This window comes from Hippichthys cyanospilos, chromosome 1 (assembly GCF_059441005.1).
Source record: "Hippichthys cyanospilos isolate Australia breed blue-spotted pipefish chromosome 1, RoL_Hcya_1.0, whole genome shotgun sequence".
Classification (NCBI taxonomy): domain Eukaryota; kingdom Metazoa; phylum Chordata; class Actinopteri; order Syngnathiformes; family Syngnathidae; genus Hippichthys; species Hippichthys cyanospilos.
The window spans coordinates 34,101,625-34,115,562 of NC_142369.1; the positions used below are offsets into that span (position 1 = coordinate 34,101,625).

General features: G+C 41.8%; 2 protein-coding genes across 2 annotated transcripts; both read right to left on the reverse strand.

Moving 5' to 3' along the window:
• Positions 1 to 239: 239 nt before the first annotated feature.
• LOC148430192 (tubulin beta-4B chain-like) lies at positions 240 to 4,166 on the reverse strand. Its single transcript, XM_088413304.1, has 4 exons — positions 3,999 to 4,166; positions 2,892 to 3,000; positions 2,715 to 2,825; positions 240 to 1,682 (listed from the first exon to the last, which is right to left on the reverse strand). Exons 1-4 carry the CDS (start codon positions 4,053 to 4,055, stop codon positions 625 to 627), a joined length of 1,335 nt encoding a protein of 444 aa, XP_088269430.1. The 5' UTR covers positions 4,056 to 4,166; the 3' UTR covers positions 240 to 624.
• A 4,391-nt stretch (positions 4,167 to 8,557) lies between these two features.
• On the reverse strand, positions 8,558 to 11,113 carry LOC148430193 (tubulin beta-1 chain). Its single transcript, XM_088414602.1, has 4 exons — positions 10,952 to 11,113; positions 9,996 to 10,104; positions 9,800 to 9,910; positions 8,558 to 9,714 (listed from the first exon to the last, which is right to left on the reverse strand). Exons 1-4 carry the CDS (start codon positions 11,006 to 11,008, stop codon positions 8,654 to 8,656), a joined length of 1,338 nt encoding a protein of 445 aa, XP_088270728.1. The 5' UTR covers positions 11,009 to 11,113; the 3' UTR covers positions 8,558 to 8,653.
• Between the last annotated feature and the right edge of the window lie 2,825 nt (positions 11,114 to 13,938).

A 13,938-nucleotide genomic window follows, 5' to 3' on the forward strand; every position in this document is an offset into this window, starting at 1 on the left:
CAATTAGGATAATGATTATTTAAATTTGCCTAATTGCTAAAATCTGATTACTGCCAGAGTGGTTTTGTGTCAAGCTTCGGAGAGAAACAGTCTGGATGGTCATCTGAAGAAAGTATGCCGTTGGACCCTGCCGTCGATAGCTACTTCTAAAGTCCTCAATTACGTCTTATAGAAAAACCTTTTGCCAACATTGCCACCTAGTGACCACCATTAGAACAATATTCAAGTGACGCAAAAGGAACATTTGAGGGTGCGTCGTTCATGTTAAGTAGAAACAGCTCACTGTCATCGAACTACAATCACATAAATTTACAGTCATCGAATCTGCCATATAATAGTGTGTCCTAATACAACCATTCTATTAGACTTCAATCACATTTCACATGGTTTTAATTGGAAAAACTAGTGACACCGTTTTTATGGAGAAACTTGAACATTCAACCCAACATTTTTTTTTTTTATGGAGGAACTTGAACATTGAAAAATGAGACTTTTTTTTGAACGATCTTAAGATTATAAATTATCAATGCAAAAATGTCTTTTACCATGCCCAAAACTGAATTGTGAGCAGGGAAACTTTGAAGACTTGGAACACATTTTGAAATGAAATGCTGAGAAGAAAATTTAAACCATATCTTCATCATCCTCACCATATTCTCCTTCATCCTCAGCCGTGGCATCCTGATACTGCTGGTATTCTGCAACCAGGTCATTCATGTTGCTCTCTGCCTCTGTGAACTCCATCTCATCCATGCCCTCACCAGTGTACCAATGGAGGAAAGCTTTACGCCTGAACATGGCTGTAAATTGCTCAGAGATGCGCTTGAACAGCTCTTGGATGGCTGTGCTGTTGCCAATGAAGGTGGCGGCCATCTTGAGACCACGAGGGGGAATGTCACACACCGCTGTCTTGATATTGTTGGGGATCCATTCGACGAAGTAGCTGCTGTTCTTGTTCTGCACATTGAGCATCTGCTCATCTACCTCTTTCATGGACATGCGACCACGGAAGATGGCGGCCGCGGTCAGGTATCTACCCTGGCGCGGGTCGCAGGCGGCCATCATGTTTTTGGCATCGAACATCTGCTGTGTGAGCTCCGGCACAGTCAGGGCCCTGTACTGCTGGCTACCTCTGCTTGTGAGGGGAGCGAACCCTGGCATGAAGAAGTGCAGACGGGGAAAGGGCACCATGTTGACAGCCAGTTTGCGCAGGTCAGCGTTGAGCTGTCCGGGGAACCTGAGGCAGGTCGTGACGCCGCTCATGGTGGCAGAGACCAGGTGGTTGAGGTCACCATAGGAGGGAGTGGTAAGCTTGAGGGTGCGGAAGCAGATATCGTATAGCGCTTCATTATCTATGCAGAAGGTCTCGTCTGTGTTCTCCACTAGTTGGTGGACTGACAGCGTTGCGTTGTAGGGCTCAACCACTGTGTCTGATACTTTGGGAGAAGGCACCACGCTAAAGGTATTCATGATGCGGTCTGGGTACTCTTCACGAATTTTGCTGATGAGCAGAGTGCCCAATCCGGAGCCAGTGCCACCACCCAGAGAGTGCGTGAGCTGGAAACCCTGGAGGCAGTCACAGCTCTCAGCCTCCTTCCTCACTACGTCCAAGATTGAGTCCACCAACTCTGCACCTTCAGTGTAATGACCCTTAGCCCAGTTGTTGCCCGCACCACTCTGTCCTGTTTAACGGAAAAAAATGGATCAACTATATCAATACCGCATGAGAGTCTGGACCTAGATTGATTTTCACATATAGTCTGTTGCAAATACAATTACTTATTGTCAAGCTGCGCTTGACACTTGCTTTAGTTGTTTGTTTTTTTTCCTTAGAAAAGTTTAGTTACACAATTCTTGCTTCTTAGCCATGATTACAATACAATTCACCAAAATACTACAGGCACTAATATTCAACCACTCAGTGTTGTGTATAACTGTCTGTGCTTGTTACATTCTCCCTTGTCCCTTCATAATCATTGTCGACTGTACCAACAACTGTCCTGGCTTAAGCCATTTTCCAGACATCAATTTCATTGGTTATTGTTCATTTTTAAAAGTGTCCACCACTATTATCCTGACTATTTGAAGCAGTTACTTAACTAGTTTCCAATAAATACTCCCTTCTAACATCTTCAAAACATTTGTAGCCACTTCTGACCAACTTTGCTCCTAATAACAAACTACTGGGTCCTGATCCTCCAGCTATCAATATGTGCAAATTGTATTAGCGTATTGATGTTGGAGAGTTTTGTGTGAATGCGTGCGTGCGTGCATGTCTGTGCGTATGGGGTCATTTATGAGTTGCTGTGAAAGCATTCATCTGTTTTGTTTTGGTGGTTTTGTACAATTTTGAACTACTGTATTGCTGTATCTACATTTGTACTGGTTTATTTTATTTATTTGTTTAGCCTGTCAAAAAGACATTAAAAAAATGTTTAAAAGAAACGTGTCCCATGCTGTTTACTGAAAGTGGTACTGAAAGAGCAGGAGTGCTCAGGGATGCATGAACATCATAAAATCACTTTGGATGTGTTTTGTGTGAGGTAGGAGCATATACAGGCCCTTTATAACCAATGGCCCACTTTAACAGTGTGACAATACACAAATCACTGGGCTTTGAACCTCTATTTCAAAGAGCCGGTGACCATGAACATCCCCTGACAATTATATTACATTTTTTTTATTCTCTAATGCAAATATGCAAAACCACTCACCAAAGACAAAGTTGTCAGGTCTGAAGACCTGGCCAAAAGGTCCAGACCGCACAGAGTCCATTGTGCCTGGCTCCAGATCAACTAACACAGCACGAGGAACATATTTTCCACCTAAAAAAAAAAAGATATAATTATAGTGGCAGTTGTTAATTATTTAAAAGACTTACTTTCGCTTACCTGTAGCTTCATTGTAATAGACATTGATCCTATCCAACTGCAGGTCACTGTCACCATGGTAGGTGCCAGTCGGGTCAATGCCATGTTCGTCACTGATCACCTCCCAAAACTACAAAGAGTGGATACTTTCAAAAACGTGCACGGCTGGGAAAACTAGTAAAACTGTTGGAAGGTGCAATATGATGTAAATACGACATAAGAGACATAATGTATTTGTGGGTTATTCCATGTGTACCTCATTCAAAATTGGAAGGCGTCTTAGTTTTAGACCAAATGGTGGCAAACACCAAATCAAAGAACTGGGGAAATATGGGAACAGCAGAGGTATTTTAAAGAACGCTACGATACAGTCTATCGCTATGTCTTTGAGTCAAGTTTCGCAAAATAAAGTCCACTTTGCCAATTTCGACCCAATTTTACTTTTGAGCTTGATAGTCAAAGACAAAGGGCTAAAAAAATAAAAAAATAAAACAGTCAAAGCACGTAGAGGTTCAAAATCGCACCATGCGCTGATTCATATATGCTTGCAACTGTTTTAAGTGGGAACTTAAATTGGAAATTTTACACTTGGGACCTGTATGGTCATTGACACCCAGGGGTCAAAGACAAACGTATGCGTTATTCGTATATAACGCGCTTACGCAACTTTCAAATGTATAACATTGAATTAGGTGAACCACTCTTCATAATAAAAGCCAGCAGTTTCTAGAAACACATTAAAGCCATCAAACAAAACAGCATAACTTATGCTGACAAAGGCAATTACAAGGTAGTGTACATTAAACTTTAATGTACACTACCTTGTAATTGTATTTTTTTTTATCTTAATAAAGATTTTTTTAAAGGAGGGTTCGTTCGCTTCCCAATTCTGAATTACGCTTTAAAAATCTGAACAACTGATGAGTTGACATGCCTTTCAAGTGAAAAGGCGAACTATATAAGCCCCGAAATTTTACCAAAAGCTGAACCATGAATCCACCATAAAACAAAAGTTAATGTTTAAAACTAAGTGATAAACAGTCTTTTTTTTTCTCAAAAAAGATACCCTGAATGAATAACCAAAGCTTCAAAATGAAACGTCAACAATTGAAACAGTTGTTGCCTGACCTTAGCACCAATTTGATTTCCACACTGGCCAGCTTGAAGATGCACAATTTCTCTCATTTTCTGTCTTGCCGAGTCAAGCGTGTGTCGAAAATTGCGACGATTAGTTCTAATCACAGACTACAAGTTAACACTGGGCTCTGACTGGAAACCACGCCCTTTGTTTTGGCCCTCTTCTTCTTCGTCTTCATATTCGGATGAGTAGACGCCTTCATGGCGTATTACTGCCTCCCTAAACTATTTTGAAAGAGATGGAAGGGACATAAATAGAAACTCTCTTCGCCTTTCAAAATGGTCTGGTGCGTTTCAATTCAGGCCTAAAATAATTTTCAGAAAAAAAGAAGTTACCTTCAATCACGGATATTCCCGCCGAACAATGCCGCTTCCTTGCAAACGGGATTGAAGCTACTGACGGCCATTTTACGTTGCCACCATCTGAGCACATCTTGAATTCGTTGATCCCTCTGTGGCGTTAGTTTTGGTAAAAGAACGTTAGTACGTCCCTCACAGTTCAGGGGCCCAGGATTCGCCTCCATTTCCCACCCACGTGCATTGAGCCTGCATGCCCTCCTTCCACATTCCAAAAACATACATGGTAGGTATATCTAAATTGTCCTCGGGGTTTTTTGTGAGAGTGGTTGTTTAGTTTTGTGTGCTCTGTGAATGTCTGGCAACCAGTTCAGGGTGTACCTGGCTGGCTGACTGTCTGACAGCTGGGACAGCCACTGAAGCCAGTGGACCGGGCAGGATCAGCTTAAGGCTCGTGAAGTCCTGCACAGATAAACTTTGTGGGACTATGGAGCATGTCTTCATCATGAGCCTTAGCTGAGGGAGGTGCCACAGCTATGGAAGACCTCCTGTGTGGTACCACTGCCCAAGACACTGCACGCCAAAGACCTCAGCAGCTTCAGGCCGGTGGCCCTAACATCATACCTGATGAAGACGCTGGAGAGGCTGATCCTGGGCCACCTCCGCTCTGAGGTGGGCTCAACTATGGACTCGATGCAGTTCACCTATCGATCCGGTATCGGGATGGAGGACGCTGTGATCTCCCTGCTACATTGAATGGATCCTGGACTACTTCGCAAACAGGCCCCAGTTTGTGAGAGCCCAGGTCTGTGTGTCTTCCCCCCTGACCTGCAGTGTGGGAGTCCCCCAAGGCACAGTGCTGGCATCTTCCTCTTCACCCTCTACACTGCAGAATTTAGATACGGCACTGTGTCCTGCTGAAGTTTTCCGATGACTCTGCTATCATCGGCCTGATCAATGACGATGATGGTGCAGAGTACAGGAAACTGACACAGGACTTTGTGGACTGGTGTCAGCCAAACCACCTCCTCATCAATGCAGGGAAGACCAAGGAGATGGTGGAGGATTTTCACTGACACCGGTTTGCCCCCTCACCGGTGAACATCCAAGGAATGGACATTGAGAGAGTGGACTCTTATAAGTACCTGGGTGTTCACCTGAACCACAAACTGGACTGGACTCACAATACGGATGCACTGTATAGAAAAGGTCAGAGCAGGCTCTACCCTCTAAGGACATTGAGGTTTTTTTGGACTGCAGGGGGCACTCCTAAAGACTCTCTTTGACTCTGTGGTGGCATCAGCCATTCTGTATGGTGTGGTCTGCTGGAGCAGCATCATCACTGAGAAGGAGAGGGAAAGGCTGGACAAGGTCATCAGGAAGTCCAGCTGTGTCCTGAGCTGTTCTCTGGACTCAGTACGGGAGGTGGGCGACAGACAGGTCTTGGCAAAACTGACATCTATGCTGGACCATGAGTCGCACCCCCTGCAGGATGTACTGCCTGGGTTGGAGAGCAGCTTCAGTGACGGACTGATCCACCCTCGCTGTGTGAAGGAAACATTCCACAAGACTTTCCTTCCTGCTGCTCTGTGCAATACTCGTGAAATAATCTATCCTATATATATATATATATATATATATATATATATATATATATATATATATATATATATATATATATATATATATATATATATATAGGATAGATTATTTAGAGGGTCACGGGCATATATATATATATATATATATATATATATATATATATATATATATATATATATATATATATATATATATATATATGCCCGTGACCCTCTTGAGTACAAGCAGCTGAGATAATGAATAGGTTAAAAAAATTCTCTTATCCCAGGAGTCAGTTTGATGTAATCGAAAAGCAAATTTGCTTAAATTACTTCCAATAATTTTACTGTATGGTGACGTATGATATTCATGGATGTAAACTGAAGATAGTGATTGAACGGAAAGACTGACAATAATGAACTATAAATCAGTAGAGTGGATAAACTGTGTTCATTACGGTGTGCATACAATAGCCCACTTAGTGACAATAATGAGCAGCTTTTTTACTGGGGAAATTGCCCACCTGATTATTTTTATATCGTTTTCCCAGCACCCAAAATCTAAATGCGCAGCAACTATGGTCCTTTCTTCTAAGATATTATGTAGAAAATATTTACTCAATAAATATAAAAAAAATGCAAACCATACCAAAAATGGCTGCAGTTAAAAGCCCCAAGGCGTTTCAAAAAAGAAATGTGTCACAAGAGACGTTTAAAATCCAAACTTCAAATTTACCGCAACCAGTCTAGAAAGCTATACTGTAGAAAGTGGCCACAAATCATTGGTTTGTTGCGTTGAAAACAATGGTACAAGATGACTGACTTTATTGTAAATTGAATCAGTATTATTTTTAAATAAATATTTGTTTTTATAACTATTGGATGCAAACATTGTGTGTGCCTTTGTAATAAGGTTAAGTTGCCAATCATTAGGCCCATCCAAATTCACCATGGTTTATAAGCCTAACATGAGGGAGCTTAATGAGCCTTTGAAGGCCCCAGCCTGCAAATTTGAACACAGCTTGTGTGAGCTCCGGACGCCATTACACATGCCACCCGTCAAGGAACATGGTACCTTGTGTGTGTGTGTGTGTGTGTGTGTGTGTGTGTGTGCGTGTGTGTGTGTGTGCGTGTGTACTGAACCACAATTTGAAAACAATGGCTTGGTACACTGTAGCCTTACAATTTGGTACTTTCTACCATGTTTTCCTACGGTTGTTATATTTGGACGCCATCTTTTGGTCAGTATTACAAATGTTGCTAGTGACAACTTCCAGTAAACGCAACAAACGGACTATTAAATTTCGACTGGGCAGGCCTTTAAGCAAAACAAGGCCCTATTTTTGACACATGTACCACAAGGAGCGCCATAGATGCAACACATAAAACAAATCAGGCAGCTGGAACGAATATCAAGTTTTAATAGTCTGAAATGTATCTACCAACGAATGATTTAATAATATACACGTTTATATGCAAATGTCAGTTGCGTTTTTTTCTCATAACCGTGTGTATTGTATGTTTTAGGGGTGGAATTGTTGAAGACTGATATCAGGTTCACCTGTTAATTTTTGAGAAACCATACACAAAGGAGGAAAAATATTTTTAATTTTTGGCATGCCATTCTACGGCGGTCTGAAAAATCTTTGCTACACCTTTTAATTAGCTCCAGATGTTCCTAGGTACACAAGTCATTGCTGCCCTGGAGGACATTTGCCAGCTAGTAAACAATTGTCTTGGGATCGTAGATGGTGTAGGTGCGAGTCCATGTTTGATCTAGTTATTCAGGAAGACAAAGACCAACCCTCATAATTTTGTAGGGGGTGCAGGTAAGAGTCCATGCTGTTCTGCCCTTGGAGATGTGTCGTCTCCTCACACGGTCTTCATCAACAGCAACACAAAACAGTTATCCTAATCTACCAACATATTGAATACATAAATATACTAAGTGATTGCATAACAAATATGGGATAACCTATATGCAATTATTCTAACAACTGGTTAGAAGGTCCTGAGATCCCCGGTTCAGTTCCTGCTTACCTCGGCCTTCCTGTGTGGAATTTGTGCGTGTTCCCCCCCTGTACCAGCTGGGTCTTCTCTAGACACTGCAGTCTCCTCCAACATTCTCAAAACATGCATGGTAGGTATTATGGACAGTTCAAATTATCCATAGATGTGAACACACTTCTGAATGGTTGTCTGGTGTGCCCTGCAATTGGCTGCCAACCAGTCCGGGGTGTCCCCCACTAATTGGCCAAAAACGACTGGGGTAAGCACCAGCTACCCAAGTGAGGATAAGCGGCTCATGAAAAAATTTATTTGGCTTTAAGTGGTTCATGACTGAGCACCACCTAGTGGCCACTTCACCAAACGCTATTGCAAACGTTTAACATACTGTATGCTAGTCATGTGAGACTGGGTTTTTGAACGTGTACCTGATAAGAGGTATACACATTCATGCTGTAATTTTTAAACATTTCAGAATTAATGAACCACTTGCGTTTAGGTACAATAAATAATGAAACCTTGATTTCCCGTTGAACCATGAAACGTTGTTTTAACTAGAATGTTACTGAAGATATTGCAAATTATACAAACGAAAAAGAAACGTTGTTTTAACTAGAATGTTACTGAAGATATTGCAAATTATACAAACGAAAAAAAAAACTCACATTTTCAGGACGCACAAGACCTTTTATTGACGGCAGACAAAACACTGAAACTTGAACAGACTTTGAGCTGGAAATTGAGCCGTTAACAGAAATAGAATTAGGCCATCTCCTCTTCATCATCCTCACCAAATTCTCCCTCCTCTTCGGCAGTAGCATCTTGATACTGCTGGTACTCTGACACCAGGTCGTTCATGTTGCTCTCTGCCTCTGTGAACTCCATCTCATCCATGCCCTCACCAGTGTACCAGTGGAGGAAAGCTTTGCGCCTGAACATAGCTGTAAACTGCTCAGAGATGCGCTTGAACAGCTCTTGGATGGCTGTGCTGTTGCCAATGAAGGTGGCGGCCATCTTGAGACCACGAGGGGGAATGTCACACACTGCCGTCTTGACATTGTTGGGGATCCATTCAACAAAGTAGCTGCTGTTCTTGTTCTGCACATTGAGCATCTGCTCATCAACCTCTTTCATGGACATGCGACCACGGAAGATAGCGGCCACGGTCAAGTAGCGCCCGTGACGCGGGTCGCAGGCGGCCATCATGTTTTTGGCGTCGAACATCTGCTGTGTGAGCTCTGGCACAGTTAAGGACCTGTACTGCTGGCTGCCTCTGCTTGTGAGGGGAGCGAAGCCTGGCATGAAGAAATGCAGACGGGGAAAGGGCACCATGTTGACAGCCAGTTTGCGCAGGTCAGCGTTGAGCTGTCCGGGGAACCTGAGGCAGGTCGTGACGCCGCTCATGGTGGCAGAGACCAGGTGGTTGAGGTCACCATAGGAGGGAGTGGTAAGCTTGAGTGTGCGGAAGCAGATATCGTATAGCGCTTCATTGTCGATGCAGTAGGTCTCGTCTGTGTTCTCCACTAGTTGGTGGACTGACAGCGTTGCGTTGTAGGGCTCAACCACTGTGTCTGATACTTTGGGAGAAGGCACCACGCTAAAGGTGTTCATGATGCGGTCTGGGTACTCTTCACGGATTTTGCTGATGAGCAGAGTGCCCATCCCGGAGCCAGTGCCACCACCCAGAGAGTGCGTGAGTTGGAAACCCTGGAGGCAGTCACAGCTCTCAGCCTCTTTCCTCACCACGTCCAAGACAGAGTCCACCAGCTCTGCACCCTCAGTGTAATGACCCTTAGCCCAGTTGTTACCAGCACCACTCTGGCCTTTGGGGAAAAAAGGTAATTAAGAACATTAGCTTCATAATGCAGGCGATTAAAATAAATTTTACATGAAACAATAATATCTAACCAAAGACAAAGTTGTCTGGTCTGAAGACCTGGCCAAAAGGTCCAGACCTCACAGAGTCCATCGTTCCTGGCTCCAAGTCAACCAGTACAGCCCGGGGTACATACTTTCCACCTAACAAAAAATTAGTACACAATTAATATATTTAGAGAGAGAGAGAGAGAGAAAATGATAACAATAAAAAGTCACTTTGCATTACCTGATGCTTCATTGTAATAGACATTAATTCTGTCTAGTTGCAGGTCACTGTCCCCATGATACGTGCCAGTTGGGTCAATGCCATGCTCATCGCTGATCACCTCCCAGAACTACAAAGAGTAGAAAGAAAACTAAGTTAATGGGGGGGAAAAACGAACAAACAAAACGTAGTTTTTCAATTTGTATATACATAATATAGTTCCGCAGGTTATTAGAACACAATTCTGTATTTTTTTTTTTCCATTTTACAGTGAGAACGGGTACGTTTATTTTTTCTTTAACTCAGAATTCCCGCCACAGAGCATTACGCCCGCGCGCGCCCTGCACCCTTATTGGCCGAGACCCCATTTTGAAAACGGAGTCTTACGTCATCAACCGCCAGTACAACCCACTCCCAGCAAATGCCGGGCTCAGCTCGAGACGCAATGCGGTGTAGGCCTCGCAGAGTTTCGAGAACAATCCGGGAAAGTACTCATTTAGAGTCGCTAAAAAACAAATCTGTTTGGATATCAATACAGTCATCGACTAAAAAACAAAACGAGTTTAAAATCACACAAGAGCTAAGTCACTTTATTTAAATTATTGCTGTAACCAAAATTTGACATTGTTCACAAAAATATTACAATAGGGATGCATTGATTCTATGTTTAGATAGATTGTCGCCGTTGAAACAGCAACGATACAATTGGGAAAAAGGAAAATTATATATTTAAAAAAAAAAAATCATAGATTAAATGTATTAATATTACCTAAGTAAGTACTCTTTTTTTTAAACATGTCGATGTTAAGAACGGTGGTTACCGTTATACAGAAACACATTTAAGTAGGACACGTTGATAATCCTAGGGTGTGGTTTCTAGGACAGCAACAGTCGCAGACCACAGAAAGAAAAGCGGTTGTAAAGACAAATGGAAAAACCATCGAGAAATGAGGAAAGAAAAAAAACGCTTCACCTACCTTGGCACCAATCTGGTTACCACACTGGCCAGCTTGGAGATGTACGATTTCCCTCATTTTCTCAAATTTAGCGACAGATTGACTCAATAGTTCTTTGGCTTGCTGGAAGTGCGCTCACAATGGAGGACCGCTCCTCTATATACAACAATGGCCCGCCCTTTAGCCCGCTCGTCGACGCACTATTGGACAGTTCTTCCATGAAGAAGCGCTTCCAAGAAGATTAACCAATTACATTTGACCTAGGCTTTACATTATTGGTCAGTTATATGGCAATCATTCTTTTCCAAGTTTAACTGGCCTTGAGTGCACAAGTCAGGCGACTCCTTCCATGATGAGATGGCGAAATGGAAGAAAACGGGAGAGACACACACGTATAAACCGTTCATTTACACAAATATAAAATGCGTGCTATCTCGATCATCTTAGCTAAAACTAATTCTAAGAACAAACATTAAACTCAAAGCAGCTGAACCAACTATACGACATGTCTAGAGGAAAGACTATTTCAATAGCACTTTTGTTGAACAACGTCACTAACTAGATTACATTTTAGGTGGTTAACTTGATTAGCTGCAAGGACGTGGCATTTGTTTAACCTATGTTGCTATGGTCATGTTTCCAAAGATTGAGGGGGGAAGGGTGTACTTTTCTCTCAGGGTGTAGTCACCATGACGATGAAGCTTTCCACACTGGACTGCAAGAGGCAAAGCATTATAAGCTTTCCTTAGGTCTAACAGCACTTAGAGCGGTATTTAAACATACCGTGCATTCTTCAACTACCTCATGACTGTTTCCCAAATATTTAATTTAATTGATTAAATTTGTAGTCTGCTCGGAAGTGAACAGAATAAGCATTTCAATGTGTGGTATAGTACTATACATGAGACAATAAATCTCTGTGAATCTTTGAATTTTACTGTCTGGTCTGTTCTGAAGTTAATGACTTAAAATAACTTGGATCGATGTAATTCATAGGATTTTATAACATCAAAATTTTACTTTACGTGAGGCTGTTTTTACATCATTACCTGTAGTGCATGGGTGTAGGCCACAATCATTTCTGCGGTCTAATGTGACACAAATACTAAATTGCAGAGTATGCTAAATGATAGTGAAGATGAATAAGATTAACAAATTTACTTCTGTGTAAGATATATCTGATACATTTCCTCCATTCAAGAGTGTAAATTTTGCTTCATGGAAGTCAATATTACAACATTTGAGAAGTACAAGAGCTACATTTTTCTGATAGCTCACATTGAAAGGAGTGACCCTCAAGTTGAAGTCTGTAAATATGCATGCTAGAGTAGCTGACAGGAATAAAAAGTTGAGGGATTGCATCTTTTTTTGTAAATTGCACAAACAAACATATGCATAATAAGCAGTTTTGAAGTTTGACTTTTCCCAAAACCTGAGGGCACACGTCAGATTGTCTAATTAATAGCTGCATTTCATTGACTTGTTTGGTCGGATTGTCTAATTAAAGCAGATTACATTAACCATGTTCAGGCAGAGCATTAGGTCCTCAGCATTTCAGTTTACAAGACTGAAAACATTTCACACAAATGAACAATATCAACAACAATATCTACATTGCCAATTTGAACAGGGGGTACTTCCTATGACTCAGCATTTATCACAGCATTGCAGCATTTAGCACTCATTCCCCAGCAGTCAGATCAATACTTGGAGAGGAAACAGATGCCATTCTGACTGGCGTGGACACACCCTGAATTCATGCTGCACACAGGCAGGAAGGCTTTATTCAATGGCATTATTTTGATGTATGAAAACCAAAAATCAGTTTTGAGTTTGTTGTAATCTAACATCACACAATGGTGCACGGGTTAGAATTTTGAGACTGGCTATTTTTCATACCCGTGATCCAAAGATGACAATTAGAACTGTGCTTTAAAATCATTAGCAATATTTTTTCAGTAAGGCATATGTGACCTTTTTATCAGATTTCATGAACTTGCATCCCACAAACAGCTGCCAGTATACAATGCTATCTATTTGACTACACAGTACATATAGTCAGAGAGAAGTGGTATAGCATAGGCTATCTTACTTTTTACCCTTTGATTCAATGCGTCCCTGCGCTTTTGAAAATAATTGCAGTGGTTATAGGAATGGTAGCAATAAGATGAAATTGCATCCCATTCATTACACACTTATCTTCGCATTCTAGTGACTACTAGCAACTTTTCGAAGCCAGTGCTGAGCCTACTGTCAGCAAGGTAGTTTGCGTTGTACAATATCTCGTCAATTAACCAGCTAGTTCCTGTGGAAATATATTGATAGTATGTGCTATATATGTGTGATACTATAGATTACACTGATTACTATGTTTTGTAAACGTTTGGTGGTCATATTGACCTCTCTGGCACGTTTTTTGTACAAGTATTATGGTCTATATGGGATATACAGTTCTTGTGGTATTTCTTGGTTGAAATGAATGGAAATTTTTGAACAAAATTTCCAAGTATCTTTGACTTAAACAAGTAATATATGCCATAATTAAAAAAAGAAATGAATCAGTAGTGATACTGTTACATGAACTCATTAATTGTATGAAATAAATAATAATATGACAACTACGACTACCACTATTATAAACAAATTGATTGGGGTGGCTCGGTGGCGCAGTGAATAGCACGTCCGCCTCACAGTTGAAGGAACTAGAGTTCAAATCCACCTCGCTCCGGCCTTCCTGTGTGGAGTTTGCGCATTGTCCCCGGACCTGCGTGGGTTCTCTCCGGGCACTCCGGCTTCCTCCCACTCCCCAAAAACATGCATGGCAGGTGAATTGGACATACTAAATTGTCCTTAGGTGTGATTGGGCGCATGATTGGCCGTTCGTCTTTCTGTGCCCTGCGATTGGGTGGCAACCAGTTCAGGGTGTCCCCTGCCTCCTGCCCGAAGCCAGCTGGCATAGGAACCAGCAAGCCTGCGAATCTTGTGAGGATAAGCGACTCTAGAAAATG

Bases quoted from the DNA above. Each gene is read 5' to 3' on its own strand.
- LOC148430192 (XM_088413304.1), bottom strand. From the start codon at position 4,055: ATGAGAGAAATTGTGCATCTTCAAGCTGGCCAGTGTGGAAATCAAATT. The intron at 3,001-3,998 runs GTCAGGCAACAA...CACTCTTTGTAG, and splicing joins GAAATCAAATTGGTGCTAAG to TTTTGGGAGGTGATCAGTGA. The intron at 2,826-2,891 runs GTAAGCGAAAGT...TTTTTTTTTTAG, and splicing joins CTATTACAATGAAGCTACAG to GTGGAAAATATGTTCCTCGT.
- LOC148430193 (XM_088414602.1), bottom strand. From the start codon at position 11,008: ATGAGGGAAATCGTACATCTCCAAGCTGGCCAGTGTGGTAACCAGATT. The intron at 10,105-10,951 runs GTAGGTGAAGCG...TACTCTTTGTAG, and splicing joins GTAACCAGATTGGTGCCAAG to TTCTGGGAGGTGATCAGCGA. The intron at 9,715-9,799 runs GTTAGATATTAT...TTTTCCCCAAAG, and splicing joins ACCAGACAACTTTGTCTTTG to GCCAGAGTGGTGCTGGTAAC.